Source organism: Pongo pygmaeus, chromosome 3 (genome assembly GCF_028885625.2).
Source record: "Pongo pygmaeus isolate AG05252 chromosome 3, NHGRI_mPonPyg2-v2.0_pri, whole genome shotgun sequence".
Lineage (NCBI taxonomy): Eukaryota > Metazoa > Chordata > Mammalia > Primates > Hominidae > Pongo > Pongo pygmaeus.
Genome location: NC_072376.2, coordinates 98,459,567 through 98,481,965, shown reverse-complemented (window position 1 = coordinate 98,481,965; position 22,399 = coordinate 98,459,567). Strand labels below are relative to the sequence as shown.

General features: G+C 37.0%; 1 protein-coding gene across 4 annotated transcripts in view; it reads left to right on the top strand.

Moving 5' to 3' along the window:
• MAPK10 (mitogen-activated protein kinase 10) overlaps positions 1 to 22,399 on the top strand; it is a 336,739-nt gene that overhangs the window by 295,886 nt on the left and 18,454 nt on the right. For all 4 annotated transcript variants that reach the window (XM_054485266.1, XM_054485265.1, XM_054485269.1 and 1 more), the window contains exons 12-13: positions 17,179 to 17,242; positions 19,432 to 19,509. In XM_054485266.1, the coding sequence (XP_054341241.1) occupies positions 17,179 to 17,242; positions 19,432 to 19,509 (142 nt within the window). The remainder of the gene's footprint in view (positions 1 to 17,178; positions 17,243 to 19,431; positions 19,510 to 22,399) is intronic.

Sequence of the window (22,399 nt, the reverse complement as noted above, 5' to 3'; positions counted from 1 at the left end):
ACAATAGCCAAGATTTGGAAGCAACCTACATGCCCATCATCAGATGAACGGGTAAAGAAAATGGGCCTGGTGCGGTGGCTCACGCCTGTAATCCCAGCACTTTGGAAAGCCGAGGTGGGCAGATCACCTGAGGCTGGGAATTTGAGACCAGTCTGACCAACACGGAGAAACCCCGTGTCTACTAAAAATACAAAGTTAGCCGGTCATGGTGGCGCATGCCTATAATCCTAGCTACTTGGGAGGCTGAGGCAGGAGAATCACTTGAACCCAGGAGGCAGAGGTTGTGGTGAGCCAAGATCACGCCACTGTACTCCAGCCTGGGCGACAAAAGCGAGACTGTCTAAAAAAACAGAAAAGAAAATGTGGTACATATACACAATGGAGTACTATTCAGCCATAAAAAAAAACAAGATCCAGTCATTTGCAACAACCTGGATGAAACTGGATGTCATTATGTTATAAGTGAAATAAACCAGGCACAGAAAGACAAAAAAAAAAAAAAAGAAAAAAAAGAAAAGAAAGGCTTGCAACAAAAGCTGTTGCTTCTCAGAATTTTAAGTTAACTCATTTTCTTTAGAACCTTCCATATGCCATTATCATATTGTGCATTATGCTGCAATGATTCATTTTTATGTCTATCTTCCACAACTCTACTGCTGTAAAGTTCCTTGGGAGCAGAAATTCAGTTTTATCTACCGAGTGCAGAGAAAACAGTGAGAGTAGTGGCAGGTGCATAGTGAATGGTCAGTAAATGCCATTTGAATTGAACTCAGCTGTACTCTGCTGAGCACTTCTCTAGTGTTTATAAAACCCTTTCTGATATCCAATCTTATTTAAGCCTCATAAAAACTCTAGAAAATGATGACTATCCTCAACAACTCTTAACTGAACTTACTTTCTAAATATACCTTGACTCAGATCACTTCTCATCCCTTCATCTATGCAAACATCATTTCTACCCTGGACCATGTAATAATCTGGGACTTATCTCTCAGCACCACTCTTGTCCTTTGTGGTCCATTCTGCAGAATGCCTAGAATTTTCCTTTTAAAATGTAAAACAGTTTACATTCACATAATTCCTCAGCTAACACCTTCCAATCTTCCAATGGCTTCTTATCATATTTATAATAAAACTCAAAGTACTTATCATGGCTTGCAAGGCCCTACCACAGTGTTGTTTCAAATTTTATCATAACCCATAGTAAGAAGGGTGTTTTACGTTGCAACCCAGCATTCGTGTACAAGTGCACATGCGTGCACACACATACACACACACAAAAGAAAAATCATACACTGATATTTTCTATCTCATTTTACTCTTCTTAGTTACATTAAAAGGTGCTGGTGATGACACCGATTTGTTTTCATGACTGCAGTTTGGAAAACATGGCTCTACTTAGTCTGGCTCCTGCCTACTTTTCTGATATCACCTTTAGGCTTCCCTTTTCCACTCTGCACCAGTATATGGCATCCTTGCGGTTTCCTTACCACACCAAGCAAGCTCCCCCTTTAGGGTCTTTGCATTGTATTTCCTTCTGCCTGGGACATTCTTCCTCCAGATATTCACATTGCTCCCTCCTTTACTTCATTCAAATCTCTGCTCAAATATTACCTTCTCAAAGAAGGCTTTTATGACCGTCCTATCTAAAATAGTACTCTTCAGCCTCCCCCTTGCCCGTCATGCAACACACATTCATGGGTAACCTGGCACTAAAACATAAGTAGATGACCTGCTGCTGGGTCAGGGTTTCATATGTAGCAGAGGGGCTCCTTGCTGTGATCTATTGAAAGTCAGCCCTCGGCACAAGGGTTTGTAAAAATAATACTAACAATAGTTTAAAAAGTAAAACAAAAACAAAAAGAAGAAAAAAACTAAAAAGAAAAAATAGAATAGTACTCTGTTACACTCTAGTCTCTTAATCATTTTTCTCTATGGGTCACTGTTTGACATTATATATCTCTTTTTATTATCTGTGTCATCATCTAGAATTTAAGATGCATAAAAAGAGAGGCAGTGACTCTTTGGGGCACTACTGTATCCCAACTACCTAGAACACTGTCCGACCCTTAGTAGGCATATAATCAATACTTGCTGAATGAATGTATCTGCGTTTAGAATTGAAGACACTAAAGCTCAGGATGTTAATGGATGTTAAGCACATTGCCCATGATTGTGTGGCTAACATGTGTATATCAAAAGCTGGAATCTACCTTTTAAAAATTATTTGAATAATATCAGACATTTCATAATTTATTTCATCTCTTTACCTGACCAATTTTTCCAAGTTAATATATCGTAGATTTTTGAATATAAATAATTGTTCTTCATCAATGGTTCATACTTGTTGAATGTCTACTATGTACTATATACTGTGCTAGACTGGTGAACAAAGACACAATCTTTGTCCTCAATTCTTTGTCCCATGGTCTAGTGAGAAGATAAGTAAATGTTAATGATACGTATTCCAAATTTTAAGCTTATTGTACATTGGAAACACATAAAAATAACTCAGTAATGTAGGTTACAGAAGGCTTCTTGGAGTGATTAATTTTCAAACAGGAACATGAAGGGCTAAAAAAGAAATTATCCAAGTGAAGAAAGGCAAGCAGAAAAAAGGGTATATGCAAAAATCCCAGGGTCGAGAGAGGGTGGAGAGAATTGCAAAGCTTTAAGCTTTCTGAGTGACTTAATGGAGAAGGGTGAGAAATTATTTTGGGCTGGTAAGCAGGGACCAGATAAGGAAGGAGTTCCCAAGCATTGTCATGGACCACACACGCTATCCTAGGGTGAAGGGAAGCCATTCACTAGGAAGTGGGACAATAGCATTAGCAGATTTGAAGTTTCAAAGGGCCACTCTGTCTGCAGTGTGGGACTGGAGTTGAGAAAAGGGAGCTAGAAGGCAGGAGGATAGATCTGTAGTAATCTAAATCACTGTAGACATGGGCAGAATATTCAAGAGATGTTTAGAAGCTAATAATCGACATGAATTGTAAATAATTAAATTTGGAATTTAAGAGAGGTGGAATTCAAAGATGGGTAATAGCATATGGTAGTGGGTTAATAAATATGTGTTAAATGAATGAATGAAGAAAGAAAGATTCCTGACCAGGGCACTGGGTGATTGGTGGTGCAATTACTGAAACTTTTCCGTTAAAGAACTATAGAAAATTTTAATTTTCAAGAAGCAGGAAAGAGAAATTTCATTTTCAAGACATGATTACACTTTTTGATGGTGTAAAGCTAATAAATAAATCTGAGAAAAACACAGAACAGAATGAAAAACAGATAAAACTGAATTCAACTTCTTTGCCAAACCACTGGAGCATTATGTAATTAAGCTTTCTAATTACACTAAGTTCACTTCATAATTAAAATTTGCATTACTAGCTTTCAAAGGTTCCTCTGGTCACCTAATGCTATGATGTCTCTAAGCAACATTAGTGCTTTCCATTTATAACACGTTATAATTCCATGCTTTTTGCATTGCAAGTACTTAAGAGAGTTTTGTTGAATTACCTGGTATGATATTTGTTCAACATTTGGAACTAGTTTCTCTTGAATAAAGCAGTAGATGAAAATCTTTCATTGCAAACTGAGTGACTTGCCCAAGGTCACTCATCTTACTAGTGCCAGAGTCAGTGGTGCTTCAGTGCTCTTTCCATTGTTCCTTTCAGAAAACCTGTGACGCATTATGAAGCTCAGAGATTCTCCCTGCTTACTTTAGTCTACAGACTGCATTTGATTATGAGACACAAATCTTGTGTCCACTTTGATTACAATTCACAAATTTCTTTGTCCTGTTCTTTAAAATCATAGCATATGATATGTCTGTCCAGAAATCATTGTATTCTGCCAAGAACTAGACGTCATTAAAGATTGAGAGAAAATCACCTACTTTCTCTAGAATGTTTTCTTTTGCATCTATACAAATGAAACATAACTAGGCAAATGACAAGACTTGCTTCTCTACTGTGTAAGTGGTTAGAGCAGAGGTCTTAATCTTTGCTGCACATTAGAATCGTTTGGGAAGTTTTAAAATGTTGTGACACCAAGGCCTCACCCCGGAGCAATTAAATCAGAATCTCTGAGGTGGGATCTAGGCAGCAGTATTTTTAAAACTCCGAGATGATTTCAATGTGCAGCCGTAGTTGAATCATAAATTAGAGCAATTTAGTGAAAGTGATGAACACACACACAAAGCACCTCTTACTTAATGTTTTCATTTTTTCTTGCCACAAGGTGGCAGCATCACAATATATTGCACATTCTCGCTCCTCTGAGTGGACGTGGAAATTTCTATCTAGAATCCTGATTAACAGCATTTCGAGAGCCCCGTCAGCTAGAGATAACGTCGCCTTTTTCCCTGCTGTTCTCCGTTGCTTTGTTTGCCTAATAAAACGTTAAAATATATTTCAATAGGTTGAATTAGTAGGAACTATAAGCCTGGGGTGGAAAAATGCAAAGAACACAGACTTTGTATTCAGTTAGATTTGGGTTTAAATATGGCCTCTGCTACTAACTCACAGATTTTTAAATCTTTGTGTGCCTCAGTTGCATACTTGGAATAGGAGGTTTGTCACAGAGACTAAATGAGATAATATATGAAAATCTGCTTTCTACGAATGGTAGTAGAATGATGAAGATGTTGAGAAGAAAACATGATAATGCTGTGATAGAGTCATTTACACAAGATCCAGGAAAATCCAGGATACTGTACTCTTTTATTTATAGCCTTTGTTTTCTGCATGTGGGTCTCTTCCTTCTCTGTGTGTGTCCTATGTTTCAGTTTCCAGTGGCAATTACTTCTTACAAATAAACATGTTCTAGTCTCTTTCATTTCAAAGAACAAAGAATCAAAGCAAACCTTCATTTTTAACTATACTTCTACCTTTAGCAATGGAATTATGTCTTCCAGCTTTATGGCCAAGTCTCTGTAAAACATTAGTCTTTGTTTACTCACAATTACTCGAGTTCACTTTTTAAACATTGACACTGCTTTCTCTAAATTCACCAGTGGCCTCTTAGGTGCCAAGTCCAAAAAAATGGGTATCTCATGTATTTGCCCATTTGAATAAGCTGACAACACCCTCCTTGCTGCACCCCTGCATGTTAATTTCTGTGGTGGCAGCACACCTATTCTCCTGCAGCCTCCATTGCTCAATGTGAGTTGTTCTCTCTTCCCTTAGAATTGTGCATCCCAGAAATTTTTTCTTTATAGCCCTTATTTCTTTTGTCTCTGGGAGTCTTATCTTCCACCACAGCCTTAATTTTAATTATCATAAATGGCTCAAATCTACACATCGTCCCATAGAGCTGGCCTGAGTTCCAGATGTATAAATCTAACAGTCACTGGAATTGAAATTGGCATTGCAAAATCAACATATTAAATATTAAACTGGCCATATCTCCTCTCCACACCAAATCTATGCTTCCTCCTCCTTCCAGTTGGTGGCACTACTTTCTATCCAGGTTTTCATCTGGATAATGAGATACCTTGGAGTCTGTCTTTCTATTCCCTCAGTCCCCTTCACATCCAAGGTGACTGGAAAATTTAATCGATTTGCATTCAAGGTAATTATTAATAGGTAATGACTTAATACTGCCATTTAGCTCATTGTTTTGTGGTTGTTTTGTAGGTTCTTTGTTCCTTTCTTCCCCTCTTTTTTTGTCTTTTTTTTCTGATAAAATAATTTTCTCTAGTGGTATGCTTTGATTCCTTACTTTGTATCTTTTGTGTCTATACCATAAATTTTTACTTTGTGGTTACCATGAGAATTACAAAAACATCTTATAGTTATAACAAGCTACTTTAAGCTGATAACAACTTTTTGCTTGCATTTTTAAAAAACTATACTTTTATTCCACCATTCCTCCCACATCTAAAATTTTTGATGTCACAATTAACATATTTTTATATTGTGTATCCCTTAACACATTTTTTAAAAATTTTACTTTAAGTTCTGGGATACATGTGCAGAACGTGCAGGTTTGTTACATAGGTAAACATGTGCCATGGTGGTTTGCGGCACCTATCAACCCAGCTTCTAGGTTTTAAGCCCGGCATGCATTAGGTATGGTCCTAATGCTCTCCCTCCCCTTGCCCCCAACCCTCTGACAGGTCCTGGTGTGTGATGTTCCCCTCCCTGTGTCCATGTGTTCTCATTGTTCAACTCTCACTTATGAGTGAGAACACGCGGTGTTTGGTTTTCTGTTCCTGTGCTAGTTGTTAGTTTGCTGAGGATGATGGCTTCTAGCTTCATCCATATCCCTGCAAAGGACATGAACTTATTCTTTTTTATTGCTGCATAGTACTCCATGGTGTATATGTGCCACATTTTCTTTATCCAGTCTATCATTGATGGGCATTTGGGTTGGTTCCAAGTATTTGCTATTGTATATAGTGCTGCAGTAAACATATGTGTGCATGTGTCTTTAGAACAGAATAATTTATAATCCTTTGGATATATAGCCAGTAATGGGATTGCTGGGTCAAATGGTATTTCTGGTTCTAGATCTTTGAGGATTCACTGCATTGTCTTCCACAATGGCTGAACTAATTTACACTCCCAGCAACAGTGTAAAAGCGTTCCTATTTCTCCACCGTCTCGCCAGCATCTGTTGTTTCCTTTTTAATAATCACCATTGTAACTGTCATGAGATGGTATCTCATTGTGGTTTTGATTTGCATTTCTCTAATGACTAGTGATGATGAGCTTTTTTTCATACGTTTGTTGGCCACATAAACGTCTTCTTTTGAGAAGTGTCTGTTCATGTCCTTCGCCCACTTTTTGATGGGGTTGTTCGTTTTTTTCTTGTAAATTTGGTAGATTCTGGATATTAGACCTTTGTCAAATGAGTAGATTGCAAAAATTTTCTCCCTTTCTGTAGGTTGCCTGTTCAGTCTGATGATAATTTCTTTTGCTGTACAGAAGCTGTTTAGTTTAATTAGATCCCAATTGTCAATTTTTCTTTTGTTGCAATTGCTTTTGGTGTTTTCGTAATGAAGTCTTTGCCCATGCCTATGTCCTGAACGGTATTGCCTAGGTTTTCTTCTAGGGTTTTTATGGTTTTGGGTTTCATATCTAAGTCTTTAATCGATCTTGAGTTAATTTTTGTATAAGGTGTAAGGAACGAGTCCAGTTTCAGTTTTCTGCATATGGCTAGGCAGTTTTTCCAGCATCATTTATTAAATAGGGAATCTTTTCCCCATTGCTTGTTTTTGTCAGGTTTGTCGAAGATCAGATTGTTGTAGATGCCTTAACACATTGTTGTAGCTATTATTATTCTTAGTAGTTTTTTTCTTTTCACCTTCATGGTAAAGATATAGGTGAATTACATACTACCATTACAGTATTAGGGTGTTCTGAGTTTGACTGTGTACTTACCTTTATAAGTGAGTTTTACACTTTCACATGTTTTTGTGTCACTAATTAGAATGCTTTTCTTTTAGCCTGAAGAACTCTCTTAAGCATTTTCTTGTGAGACAGGTCTGGTGGTGATGAACTCCCTCAACTTTTGTTGTGGAAAGACTTTATCTCTCCTTTTCTGAAGGACAACTTTGTGGGGTACAGTATTCCTAATTGATAGTTTTTTTATTTTATTTTAACATTTTGATTATATTGTCCCTTACACTGCTGGTCTGTAAGGTTTCTGCTGAAAAATCTCCTAGCTTGATAAGAACATTCCCTTAAATGTTATTTGCTTCTTTTCTCTTGGTGCCTTTAGGATCCTTTCTTTGTCTTTGATTTTTGTTGATTTCATTATGATATATCTTGGTGTAATCTTGTTTGAATTGAATCTGATTAGAGAACTTTAACTTTCCTCTACCTGAATATGTCTTTCCTGAGATTTGAAAACATTTCTGTTATTATTTCCTTAAACATACTTCCTACCCCTTTGTCTTTCTCTTCTTGAACTAAAAAATGTGCTCTTTTAATGCTCACCCATAAATCACATAAACTTTCTCTATTTGTTTTCATTTTTTCTCTTCTGACCATATATTTTTAAATAACCTGTCTTCAAGGCTACAAATTCTTTCTTCTCCTTCATCAATCCTACTATTGCATTTTTCATTCATTCATTATATTCGGCAATAGGATTTCTGTTTGTCTTTGAAAAATAATTTCAATCTCTCTATTAAATTTGTTTTATTTATTGTTTTCTTGATTTTATGAAATTGTTTCCCTGTAATTTTTTTGAAGTTTGTTGAGCTTCCTTAAAACAATTATTTTGACTTTTTTGTCTCTTAGTTTATATATTTCCATTTCTCTTGAGTCAGCCACTGGGAGATTTTTGTATTTTTTTGGTGGTTTATGTCACCTCAGTTTTTCATGTTTCGTATTTCCTTACACTGATGTCTGTGCATCTGAAGAAGTAAGGGCTTATTCCAGTCTTTGCAGACTGGCTTTGTCTGGGAAAACTCTATCAGTCAGCCTTTCCATAGAACCTGTGCATGCCATTTGGTGTGGTCTAAGGGTAGGCCTGCTGTTGGAGTCCTCAGGCAGGTTGGCTGTGCTGGGTGTCTGGGTGCCTGGGTCAGCAGGTGAGTGGGTCTATAGGGTTGGGCCTAAGTCTAGATCCACAAGTGTAGACCTATTGATTGAGTCCACATGGATAGGCCTGAAGCCTGGGTACACAAGGGCAGATCTGACACCTATGTCTGCAAATATTTGCCTACATCTGCAGAGGCTGGCCTTATCCTTGGGTCCACAGGGGCCTACTTGGCTCTGGGATTGGCTTTGAGTCTGAGTCTGCGGGAAATAGTCAGTTACTGGGATGGATCTGATGTCCAGGATTATAGGGGACAGCCCAGTGCTGGAGAAGTTCCAGAGGCTGGGCTGCTAAGGTAGACCTGGCAGTAGAGTGGCCCAGAGACCAAGTCTGCTATATAGACCTTGAGTCTAAGGCTACAAGCCCCTGATCAGTGCTGGGAAAGGTGTGGAAGCTCAGTCCACAAGTACTAGCCTGGTGTCTAGGGCTGAGAGGTATCTTTGGTGCTGGGTTTTTCTGTGGCAGGCCCAGTGTTGGGGTCCAAGGCAAAGTCTGATGCTCACTTCCTTCTCCTTCCATCATGTGGAGGGTATCTGTCTCCATGCTGTGCTATCTGGTGTTGGGGGAAAAGTGAAGCAGGTAATGTGAAACTGTCTCCAGTGCATCTTTTCTTGTTTCTGTGCTATACCCAGGTGCTGAAATCTCTCACCTGGTTTCCTTCACTTTTGTGAAGGTATTTTTGTGTGCAGATAGTTGTTCAAATTGATGTTTCTGTGGGAGAGGGAGCACTGGAGAGCCTTATTTTATCATCTTGCTGACATCTCCTCAACTCATACTTTTAAAGGGCATTTATTTAATCTGTAGTAGTATATTATTTAATTTCTGTTTGAGAACGCAGACATAGTTCCTGAAACTTGCTGAAGCAATTTTTAATAATCAACTGATAGTACATCACAAAATGCCATATATCTACATTCAGAAGGCAGTGAAGTTTTTGGTAATTGGAAACCAGGTCATTGCTTAATGCATAGTAAGGTCACATTACTGAGAAATCTTAGGAATTAATTATATCTAATCAATTCTTTTGATAATTGTGCATATTGCAATAATATTTTCATTATTTTGGCTGATTGTTGGTAAGACTATTTGTGAAACAAATACTGAGCTCCATTTTGGGGTAATGAACTGCTGTTGGTGCCACAGAGAATATAAGGTTTTAGAGAAAAATTGAACATGCTAAACTGTGCCATTAGCCAAATAAAACCATAAAAGTGCATATCATTTTGTGCTACATCGGAGTCATTTTACCAAAATTTTTATTTTCTAATTAAAAGGTGAAAATTTAAGAAGTCCCAGTCATCAAATTAAGAAAAAAAAATTAGAAAACTCTATGTGTAGAGATTCAAGGAAATATAAAATCAAAATGTTGTATATTTCCTTAATGGATTTCCTGTTCTATCTTGATCTCCTGACCTCGTGATCTGCCCACCTCAGCCTCCCAAAGGGCTGGGATTACAGACAGGAAGAGCAACTTTTACCTTCGAAAGCTCAATTAGGAATTGAACAGGTACTTGTTAAAGAGATTGCTTTAGTAGAAAGTCATGGCCAACAGTAAGAACTCCATAGAATGCCCACAGAAGATATAGATAGATATACCCTTCTTGCTTAAAGTGTTTTAATAAACCATGCATCTTTTGACAATCATCAAACTGCCAAGCTTAATAAGAAAAAACAAAGCATATTTCAGTAAGATACAATATCATTTACTTTGATCCAGATGTTGAATTAATAATGAGTGCACACACTGAGATACAGTGCTATTGAAAGCTTTTGTTGACATTTTTAAACAAGGCAGCAGAACACAGGGAGATCCTTAATTAGGACAAAGCAGACAAACAGCAACAACCTGATGGACTGTCATATGGTTGAGAGCATAAGTGTTAGGGAGAAATGTCAGTTCCAGCTCAAAGAAGAATCAAAGGAACAACTTTGGACAACTTAGATTTCTCATATCTGGTTTTTATCTCTTTAGAGATTCATGTGTTTAGAGGTCTTTGATGTCCATGATACTTTGACAAAAAAGTGTTTAAGAATATAAGTGTTGACTGCTTGTATGATGGTTGCCAACTCTAGCTGTATGTGTAGACTGACAGAAAATTGGAACAGAAATCAGTGTTTGGCAGGCACAAATTTGTCTTTAATGAATATCTTTTACAGGTGTCAAATTATCCAGTTTAATGTTTCTTCAACCATAAGAATTCCATTATTCCGTCTTTTCCCATAAGAGACCATAAATGTATTCAACTGTCACTAATTAACTCTGTGATTGTGAGCAAATCACTTATGCTTTCTCAGTTTCTATATTCTCATTTGAAAATTGAATAAGGGTGGCATTAGATAATCTCTGAACTTTCTTTTACCACTAATATCCTATAATGCTGTTGAAAAAGATACTTCCCATGTATCTTTGAAAATTATCTCAAAGATTCAGTAAAAAATAAATTCACACATTTTACTCAATGAATATTACTTATATATATGGGATAAAATGAATGAAGTCATAAGAAAGGGCAACTTTTTTTTTTTTTTTTTTTAGACGGAGTCTCACTCTGTCACCCACGCTGGAATGCAGTGGTGTGATCTTGGCTCACTGCAAGCTCCACCTCCCAAGTTTATGCCATTCTCCTGCCTCAGCCTCCCGATTAGCTGGGAACACAGGCACCCGCCACAATGCCCAGCAATTTTTTATACTTTTAGTAGGGACGGGGTTTCACTGTGTTAGCCAGGATGGTCTTGATTTCCTGACCTCATGATCTGCCCACCTCAGCCTCCCAAAGGGCTGGGATTACAGGCAGGAAGAGCAACTTTTACCTTCGAAAGCTCAATTAGGAATTGAACAGGTACTTGCTAAAGAGATCGCTTTAGTAGAAAGTCATGGCCAACAGCAAGAACTCCATAGAATGCCCACAGAATCCATATTTTTCAACTATAGATTTATTATGTACAATTCTACCCTTGTCTGTGCTGTCTGCCAACAGCCATATTTTATAGCTGAATTTTACGTTTCTAAAAATAGAGAAAATGGAAGGAAATGCTGATGTGCTGTCTCAGAGAAGCAAAAGGTACAGCTGCAATTGTTGAAACCTCGGTGGTAGAAAAACATTGCAATTCAGTTGTTTTCTTTGTCCTCAAATTACTGTATACCTTAGATCTCTAATATGCCATGTCACAACATTGCTATGTAGAGTGTCCACATATTTATCCTCCAAACCACAACACTTAAAGGAGCGAAGGGCGTAAGGGCTACTAATAATTACAAGGACAATAAGCATAAAATGGAACTATTTTGTACAAACTGGGAAATATGGTCACCCTATTTGCTTATGTTTCTATTTCTTGTTTTACAAAGATGTTCACTTTAAATATTGTTTTGTTAGCCTTTATTTTAGATTCAACAGTATTGACACTTGCTCTGGATTACTCTTTAAATTGGGTTTTAATAAAAGTTTCATCATTAATTAGCTATATGACTTCATGATATATTTTTTTAATTTCCTTGAATCTTAGTTTCCTGACTCTGAGGATTATTAGGGTCTCTATAAAGACAGCTTAATATATGGTGGTTTCTCAGAAAAAAAGTGACTTCCTTTAACTAGATAGAGAACATTGTTTTTCTTTTATCAAGTTCTCAAAGAGACTTGAGAGAGTAGATCTGAGATCATTATAGTTTTTCTAGTGTCACAATTGTTCTATAGTTTCTTTACTTTTAATTATATTGGTGTTGAGGATCTTTTTCTACATTTTATTCAATTGTTTAGGTGATGTCTCATATTGACGTCCTCCACCGAAGATCTATCTGGATCTTTCTGGGGATGATAGCAATTTAAAGTTTGGAAAGCTTTCAAAGGGTTCAGAGGCATGCTTTCTATCATGCCTTTCTGGTGCCCTGCGAGTCAAAATCCTCATGTGCTTCGTTTGCAAGAAATGGCCAATTACTTGCTTTTTGTGAAATTCTACTCACTTGATTTCTATAACATTGCAATATTCTCATTTTTCATGTATTTCTCTAGCTATTCTCTTTTGCCTTAGTGAACTTACCTTCTCTGTCCAATCTTTAAACTTTGATTTGGCCATTTACTCTCTATACCCACATATCTTCCCTGGGTGACCTCATCCACTGTCGTAGTTTCAACAAACATCACTTGCTGGTAGTCTCAAATCTATACATCTCTAGCCAACAGCATTCCTCTGAACTTCAGATTATATACTTAACTTTCAAATCAACATCTCTTCTCACATAACACTTAGGCTCCCTACCAATCTCATTTCCCCTTTTCCATTCTCTATTTCTTTAGATGGCTTCACCAACACAATCAACTTCCCAGGTACTCAGCTTAGAAATTGGGGAGTCATATTCTTCTCTCCCATCACATACGTTCAATCAAAAACCAACTTCTACCAAGTTTATTTATTAACATTTATTAATTATTCCTGAATCTGTCTTTCATTCACCCTCATCTTTTTTTTTTTTTTTTTTTAACCACAGTCAGAACTTCCAATATTTTTTTATAGATCATGCAATGGCTCCCTACATCTTCTCTCTGCTTACAGTTGCATCTTTCTTCAATCCAGCTGTAAATTTGACTGTTCCGTTCTCTTACATTCTTCAGTGGTTTCTCTTCTTTCTTCCATATCGTGATACCCTGGATCTTTTTTTTTTTTTTTTTTTTTGAGACAGAGTCTCACTCTGTCACCCAGGCTGGAGTGCAGTGGCACAATCTGGGCTCTGCAACCTCCACCTCCCGGGTTCAAGCGATTCTCCTGCCTCAGCCTCCCAAGTAGCTGGGATTACAGGTGCCTGCCACCATGCCTAGCTAATTTTTGTATTTTTAGTAGAGGTGGGGTTTCATCATGTTGGCCAGGCTGGTCTCGAACTCCTGACTTCAAATAATCCACCCACCTCGGCCTCCCGAAGTGCTGGGATTGCAGGAATGAGCCATAGCGCTTGGCACCCTGGATCATCCTTGATCCACCCTTTGTCTGACCCTTCTGCTTCTCTAGGTACGGCTCTTATATCTTGTCACTTCTGACCACATGTTTTATTTTACTGTGACAAAATTCCTTCTTGTTTTCTTGGCATGTATGTACACACAGAGAAACACATGCACCACCACTACCACTACCACCACCACCACCACCACCACCACCACCACCACCCCTATTCTGTTTTCTACATACTGTGACTTGGCTTATAATGTGCTCTTGGCATGGAAGTCACTTTTTTCCTCCTTCTTTTATCTTGACAACCTCCCACACATCTTTTGCTCACGGAACAAGCATCACTTTACTCCAGGAAATCAAATCCAGGCTTTGTTAGGACTTCTCCACCCTGTTCCCTTAGACCATATGCAGGTTTCTATCATTTATCATGTTGTAAACTTATGATCTGTTTTGCATCAGTCTTACCCCAGTAAATTGTGAACTCCTTGTGGTCGGCAGTCACATTATTCAATTTTGAAATCTCAGTTTTTTATATAGTCTGCCATGTGTAGGTGCCCAAGACCTTTATTGAATGAATACATTTAATAAAGAAATAAACAAATTCTAGTAGTTATTAATTCACAGTGACCACGTACTTGTTTGTGTTTTTTTCCTCATTTAATTGAAAGAATCTGGACATGTTTCATCAGTATGAAATTCATATAATTGACCACCAATATAACTTCATATGAAATTAACCATCAATAAAAATATGTCTAATCCATTTTAAGTTATTGTTTATGCAATCCATATAAATTTGTGTTTGAATTTCTGCAATAATTTCAACCAAGGAAGTAAAGTTCAAATCTTCCAAAATAATATGAAAGAAGTTTACAGTCTTTTGAAAAAATATTCAAAGGGTGAAAGTCACAGGCCCTGATAACTCTTCATGTACTATCCTTAATGTCCTCTTATCCTTCATTTCCCACATCTCAATTACTCTTATCTGCTAAACTCTCCTAAAATACTCTCTCAACCGACATCTCTGGGGCATTTTTCTTTATCCCCGTTCCTCATTTATTTTTTATTTAGATTGTCACTTAGCAAGAGAATAATTCCTATTAAATAAGATGGGGAAAGAGCACAAGTGAGTGCTCAAATACCAACTTATCTTTAGCGGAAGGAGGCAGGGAATGTTTTGGACTATCTCATCCTGATTGCTGCCAAGCACTTATATGTGTGTGTGTTGTAACATTGCTCTCTCTGGATTATTGGTCAATTATTCTTTTATATTGTCACATAGAAGACATCTGTATGTGAATGTGCCCTTTCACTGGAGGTGACATTCGCATTTCCTCTTCAAAAAACAAACAAAAATCTGAATATGAAGTAAATTTGCAGAGGCCGTCGAACAAATACTATAAATTCAAGTGTGTTTAAAGCAGCCCTCTTGGTTTGTTGAAAGGAAAAATCTTGAACTCAGCACTTTGCATTCTGTCTTGTAGTTTGTTTGTGATTAGCGTCTACGTACTTTGTGCTTTATATATCAGCAACAGCTGTACACTGAGGCTCCTAGGGGAACCTCCTGAAAATAGCCTTGTTGCAAAAAGAAAATGGCATTTTTGAACTCTGGCAGGAACTGTACTCTTGAGCCATGTTCAATTTTAAAACTTGAATGGAAAAATCCACTGCATGGAGAAGCCAGCCAGGCGGGATCATGAGCTGGATCTATTGTTAGAAGAAGAAGGAGGTGCCAACAGCTCAGAGGGCTCTGGGGGCTCTGAGAGCTTATGGACACTGTGTCCTGCAGGGGTCCTGTACAAGGTCACTTGGATAGGGGCCTAACCACAGCATTATACATGCTCAGGAAGAGGCAATGCCGGAAATTTACCACTTGACAAAGCATCTTTACAAAACCAGAGTTTGGCTTTGTGGTAGCTTCCTTAGGTAATGGTTTCACAATTTTTCAAAAATAACTTCATTTTCCTCATTCACTCACCAAGTAGGAATGTTTCTATTATTTGAGAGTCCTTTATAGAGGTGGAAGGTTCTACCTCAGTCAGGTCCTGAGAGCAGTGCCTGACTATCCCAGTCCCATCACCTATATACGGTCAATGTGTTGTGTTCTTACTATTGTCTGGGGTGGTGTGAGAGTCTCACTTTGCTTAGTTGTCAGTGCTGACGGCTGCTGAGAGCTGCTCAGCCAGCCACATCTGAATTGCAGTAGGTGAGGTTTACAGCCTTCTGCCCCAGTATCAGTCAAACGTGCTAAAAGAATGTCTGGCTCCGTGAGTAGTTATTTCTCAATACCTCAGTATTATGCTAAGTTACTTCACCACAGCCGGGCAAAGTCTTCTATTTTCATAGCCAGATACTTTGCAGGATGTGAGGCCCCAGCATGCCAGGGCTAGGATGAATATTTGTGTCTGTCATGATTCAAGCTACCAGAGATTCTGCATGAATTAGAGAAGGGTCACTTTAGCCCGAGGGTGCTGTTCATGAGCCAAAAATCTCTCACAGAAGCCAGAAGCTGTCTCTGAAAATCTTGTCCAGAGCTTTCCTTACTGTAATAGCCATTTTTGAAAGGTCTGTGTCCTAAAGGGGTTGCATCACTCTTATTGAGTGACTCTTTTAGTTTTTCACAAAAACTATTGCTTTTGGAGTATTGGACGGGGTAGCAAAAACTTGATAGCTCTTCTTTGCGCTTAATCCGGTGCCAGCCAGTGTAGCCCCTCTGCCTCATCTTTCTCTACCTCATGGTGATTTATTTTTCCAAGAGCCTTTTTTTTTTTCTTTCCATATCACTTGGCCTGAATTGGAGCTACCCTAGCCACCATGGTAGATCTCCCAAAGTCTAAATATGAGGAAGAAGAGGTCAGAGAATTTATTTGAGATTCTACTTCCTGGTAGGCACGTAGGTTTGTGAAAATCCCTCCTTTTGCGCATTTGAACTCCACATGGGAAGAGAAATGCTGGCTCTATAAGTCAGACTGAAGGCCCTATCGCATCATTTCTGCTAGAGAGGACTAACCAAGGGCCATTCAGGGATTCAAGGTGACCCACCTCTACAGTCATGGCAGCTTCTTCAGGTTAAAACAAACAAACAAACAAACAAGCTTAAAATCGTTTAAGTATAGGGCACACAGCAATATACAAAGACATTCTATGGTATTTCATGAAAAATAAAAAGGTTGATTTGATCTCAATTTTTTTTTATATTGAGGACTAGTACTATGGTCTGTTGAGAAATATTATAAACTTTTCTTTAGGGAAGGTCTAAAAATAGAACAAAATCTTATTAGCCTAGAAGAATTTTAGCATGGTTCTGTTATAAGGCAAGTGAATGAAGGAAAAGTAGCTTCTGGGCCATTGTAATCAAGTGTTTTGTCTGCTTTTTAAAAGACCAGTCATTAATTGCTTAGGCGTGGGTTCTAAATCAGAAGATGTCAGAAAGTGAGCTCTCAGGATTTGCGTTCAGCTGCAAATATTGCAGCAATATTGGGTCAGCAGCAAATATTGCAATATGAATGAATCCTCCATAAGTTTATACGAAAATTTTAACTTCTGAACTGCTGTAATTACCTCATAACTTATATACAGTTCAAATCACCAAAATAAATGAAGGCAAGGTATTCTCATGCATTGTAAGAGTTTAGTTATGTTTACATTATCACACAAAGATTATTTTTTGTTTTTATTCGGCAGCCTCCACCTCAGATATATGACAAGCAGTTGGATGAAAGAGAACACACAATCGATGAATGGAAAGGTGAGTCTACTACTTAAAAAAGTATACTTTTTTATTTTATTGAACTCAGAAAGTATCAACAAGGCTTTTCCTTGTAAAACAATTTACTAAAAGATGATTTGCTGACTGCTATTCTCTTAGACCATTTTTAAAGCTCCTAAAACTTCATCTGTCTTTTCGTGCCAAAAGCAGTGTCACATTTGCTCAAGAATGAAAGTCATTTATCATTGATACCTTTTAAAATGGTACTGATTGTCAGTGTTTGTCATGGTAGGGGGCAAGCTTTAGTTCAGAATTCCAGAATACAACTTTCTATGTTTGTACATAAAATCATCATATGAAGCATGAAATTAAAATTAATTCTGAGATAGTATTAGACTTTAGAAAATAAAAGATAGTTAATTTATGAGTTTACTCATTGGATTGATAAGACTTGAGAATTTAAATAGAAAATATGTGTATCTAAGTAGCCTATTTTTTTCTTTAACATAAAAATTAGAATGAATGAATGCATTAATTCATTTTTCAGGAAAACTTTTCCAAACACATACTGCATTTTTAAGATTATACTCAGAGTAAAACAAAGCAGAAAAACAATTGACTTAAAAAGAATTGTTAAACTAACCTAAATCACTACAGAATAGAATAAATATGAGAAAGTCAAATGCAGGTTGTAACAAATGATCAGATCAAAACGGGAAGAGCTGAAGGGAAGGAACATTTGAGCTACCTTGCAGGAATTAATAAGTGTAAATTAGGAAAAGAGAAAATATTAAGAAAATATCAGATAAAGGACTAAGAGGAAAACAAAGGATAGGTTTAAGCAGAAAATGTTATAAAGATACTAAACAGGGCCAAGAGCGATGACTCACACCTGTAATCCCAGCAGTTTGGGAGGCTGAGGCTGGGGGATCACTTGAGCCCAGGAGTTCAGGACCAACCTGGGCAACACAGGGAGACCTACGTCTCTGCTAGAAACATACAAAAATTAGCCAGGCATAGTGGTACACACCTGTAGTCCCAGCTACTTGGGAGGCTGAGGTGGGAGGATCACTTGAGTCCAGGAAGTTGAGGCTGCAGTGAGCCATGATTGTGCCATTGTACTCAAGCCTGGGTGACAGAAAGTCTCTGTCTCTCTCTCTATATATATATATGTAAAATCAGAATAAAATAAAAACATTTTAAAAGATACTAAAGAGATTCCACTGGTCCAGGGATTCCAGGGTCATGTTGGCGATTATGGAAAAATGAACACATACAAAAAGTGGATCAAGTGAAAAAAGATGCTGGATGTAGATGAAGAAGACTTGCTTTGATCCAAGTAAGGACAGGAAGGCACTCCTCAGGGGCTCATGAATAGGTGGGTGATAGGATATAACCATCACTTGAGGAGGACATGGACTAAATTGTGAGAAATTGGAGAAAGAAGTACATGTAAAGGATGATGATTATACAGATTATAAGCCATTGCAAAGCAAGAATGAGTAGGGCGGAATGATTTTTAGCTAAAGGGGACAAAGTAAACTGAACTGAAACTATCCAATTTAACTCTAGCATTCAGAAAGCCAAAAATGGATGCCAGTCTGCGAGTAAATGAACTAAATTTTTTAATGTGTTTGGTTTTTGGCAAGTTTAGATTTACAAGTCCAAGATATGAGTCTGGAAAAAAAAGATGCAGTAAGAGATGGAAGTTGTAAGGATTGGTAATAATATAAAGTCATGAGAACATGTGCATTTCATAGGAAGTAAGTATAAAGAAAAATGGATGTTCAGAGCCATAAAAATTGTTACTAGATTGAGCTAGAATGTATTAGTACTTCCCCCAAAGAATTCAGAAAACAAGTAAAACATGTATTACTTGTTTCATTTACGTAGAAATGTTCCATGCATGTAGAAATAAATGTTATTTATGTAGAAATGTATGTAGAAATAAATACTATGTATATAGAAATAAATAGTATGTTTCATGTACATAGAAATAAATTTTCGTGCATTGATTTCTTCAACTGCTTTACTGGATACCCATTTGTGCCAGGCTCTCTGCTAATTACAAGGCAATATAGAAATAGAAATAGAGCAGTAAAGGAATCTCAATTGATTTTTAATTTACTCAACCCCATCAAAACGTAATTATTTGGCATTAAGTAATGAATTTCCCTGTGAATGAAGGATAAATTTGTTTTCTATAATAACACAGCTGTTTCTTACAGAACTTATCTACAAGGAAGTAATGAACTCAGAAGAAAAGACTAAAAATGGCGTAGTAAAAGGACAGCCTTCTCCTTCAGGTACTCACTCTCCGTGAATAGCCAACAAACTAGTATTTGTGTAATTTCTTGGCCTTTGTGTAGGGGTTGCAACAAATAACATAACATTGCTTAAAGGGCAGATGGACAAATATCACATAGTTGTTTCCCTATAATGATTTTAGTTTTATTTCTTTTGATATTCAGTGTGGCATTCATTCTGATTATTCTGATGGTAATGATCCAGCACAAAAACTTTTTCATAAATCATTTTAATAGTAATGAATCCTGAAGAAAATGTTAACATGGGCTAAAGGGTAAATGTGCCTCATCAAAATTCAGAGCCATAATGTCCTTTTGACCTTCAAGTCAATGTGGAGGTCAGGAATTCTTTCAGCTGCTACCTCTTCCCTCGTTCATTCTTAGTGTTTGAACTCTTCTCAAGGTTGATGTGACAATAGTTGAAACATCTACCAAGATGGGCTCCGGTTAAGGTCAGCTTGGAAAATTTTTCATTTGCTAGTTACAGAATCTAATACACAATTGTACATATATATTTTTTACTTATCCTAGTAATGTGCTTTACTATGACTTGAGACAATTTACTTATTAATGCTAATATATTTTTTCCTAAGACCTATGCTCTCACTATAAAGAGTTTTAGAAAATGTGATGGTTTATTTTCAGCTTTAAAAACTACATTCAACTCCTGCTAGCAAAAATGGGGGCTACAAATGCCTAGTTTTGAGAAAAACTGATTAGGGTGTTGTTTTCCTAAATTATTTTAGGAAAAAAGATGTAGGATGAAATAATTAATCAATTATTCATATTGATACTACTCTTCGAATAACTAATTTACACCCCAAACCACTATGATACCCAAACAGATGCAATTCGGTTATGACATGCTTTTCTCACCAGTAGACTTGAAAAAATACTCAGTTTTATCCCAAGTTTTTCCTTTCCTCAAAGAAGGTTAAGGGAATCACGGGAGTTGTTTTCCATACCACCCTCTCTACTCATTCACCCTCGCATACAGATTGACACAGTCCACAGAAGGTGCTTCAAACTAATCTGCATGTTTGGCCTGTTGCTCATTAAAAAACTTGAAGACAGAATCCAAAAGCCTCAAGATGCCACCTGCTAAGGCAGAACGACTCCTTGTTTTAAGAATTCCTATAATGACCAGAACGTATTGTCATGTACTCATTAAGCAGCAGAAATAACAGAATGTAGCCACAGGTAACCTAGCGTGTTAGGCTGGGCCTGGACAAATTTTAGTAGAACCTATTCTATTCATCTTCAGTTCAAGTTATCATTACTTCATTTCCTTTTCATACCACCTTATCCCAAAAGACTTTTTATATCTTTCCAAAGAATAGGATCTTTCCTTTCTATAGGTCTTACTAGTCCCTGTATGTTAAATATTTGACCTCTTGTGTTATTATCCCTTATTGATTGTAATTTCATTGAGAAGACTGTATGCATTTATCTTGGTGTCCCATGTAGTGCCTGGGTGCTGTGCCTTGCACATAGTAGTAGCTCAATAAATATATATTAACTTGAAAATTGCCACTCAATTTCTCCCTCAGCATATTTCTTAGTACTATTCCAAACACAAAATTCAAGACAAGATCATGTAACTTTAATACAGTATACTATTCAGCATGTTCTTACACCATTATTATAAATATTTATTCACTCTATTAATCTCCATGAAGATAAACAGGCCAAGCATAAAGTATATAAATTCTTGCTATTGGCATTTTTTCATGCTTCATATAAAGGTTTGCAGCTTTCAGGTGTTTGATTTATTCATTTTGGGAAATATATATTCATGGATTTTTTTGCAGGCCTGCTTAGTGTGTTAATGATTAATTCTAAAATATGCAACTTAGGCTCTACCTGAGTGAGAAGGCTAAGCCACTTTTAACCATTCCAACTACCTTAACAATTAAAAATTATCTATGTAATACATATGCCCTAAACTATAGTTGACTGGCTTAACCAATTTATAGTTAAAATGATTGTGTGAAATCTAGGAAAAATATTCATGACTTAGTTATAAGTCATGTAGTATGACTTTCTCTTTCGTGAGAAATCATATGTATACTACACATTATAGGATGCATTTCTGTATGATATATTTATGTGCATGATGGAGAGGCTCTAGGGCAGCCATGTGCTGGTGCTGACTCTACCAGCTCATGACGGCCAATTCTATACCTCTCTTCCCAACTATGCATCTATTGTTGGTGTGTTGGCAGCATGAAATCAGGCACGAAGGATTTACAACATGGAAATTGGCAGACCCTACAAATCAGGGCGTTTTTGTTGCCCCCTGCAGAGCCAACTGTTAAATTTTTATTGGCGTACCACTGTGTGTGTGCGTTTTTGTGTGTGTAATAAACTACGCTGGAAAGAAAAAGCAATTACTAAAAAAAAGTTTGAAAAGTCAGCTTTTTTGCATTGTTCATTATATTCAGCTTTTTTTCATTAATGTTCATGTAGCATATTTTATTTTGAAAATAGCTGTGGTATTTTTATAACACACACTCTGTTGGTATTCAGTTGTGGCAATACTGGGAATTCTGCAGCAAGGGAGTAAGTTAATGCAGTATCACAGGGGCCAAATGCTTCTAATACTGAAACCCATGTTATGTGATGCTTTTAAAATGTAAATAGGAAGTTAAATGTGCATTTGCAGAATAATTTATAGGTTTGAAATTTATTGATGAAATTGTTGTATGTCAATAAGAGATAAATCTAAACTTCAGATACATTTCCAAATAAATATTTGTACTCCCTTCTGCTATCTGATTTCACTTGCATAGTAATTTATTTTCAAGGATGGCATAGCTGCTTGCTTCCTGAATTGATTTGTAACAATTGCTGAGGGACTAGCAGTCCATGAATAGAAATTAATTTTCTT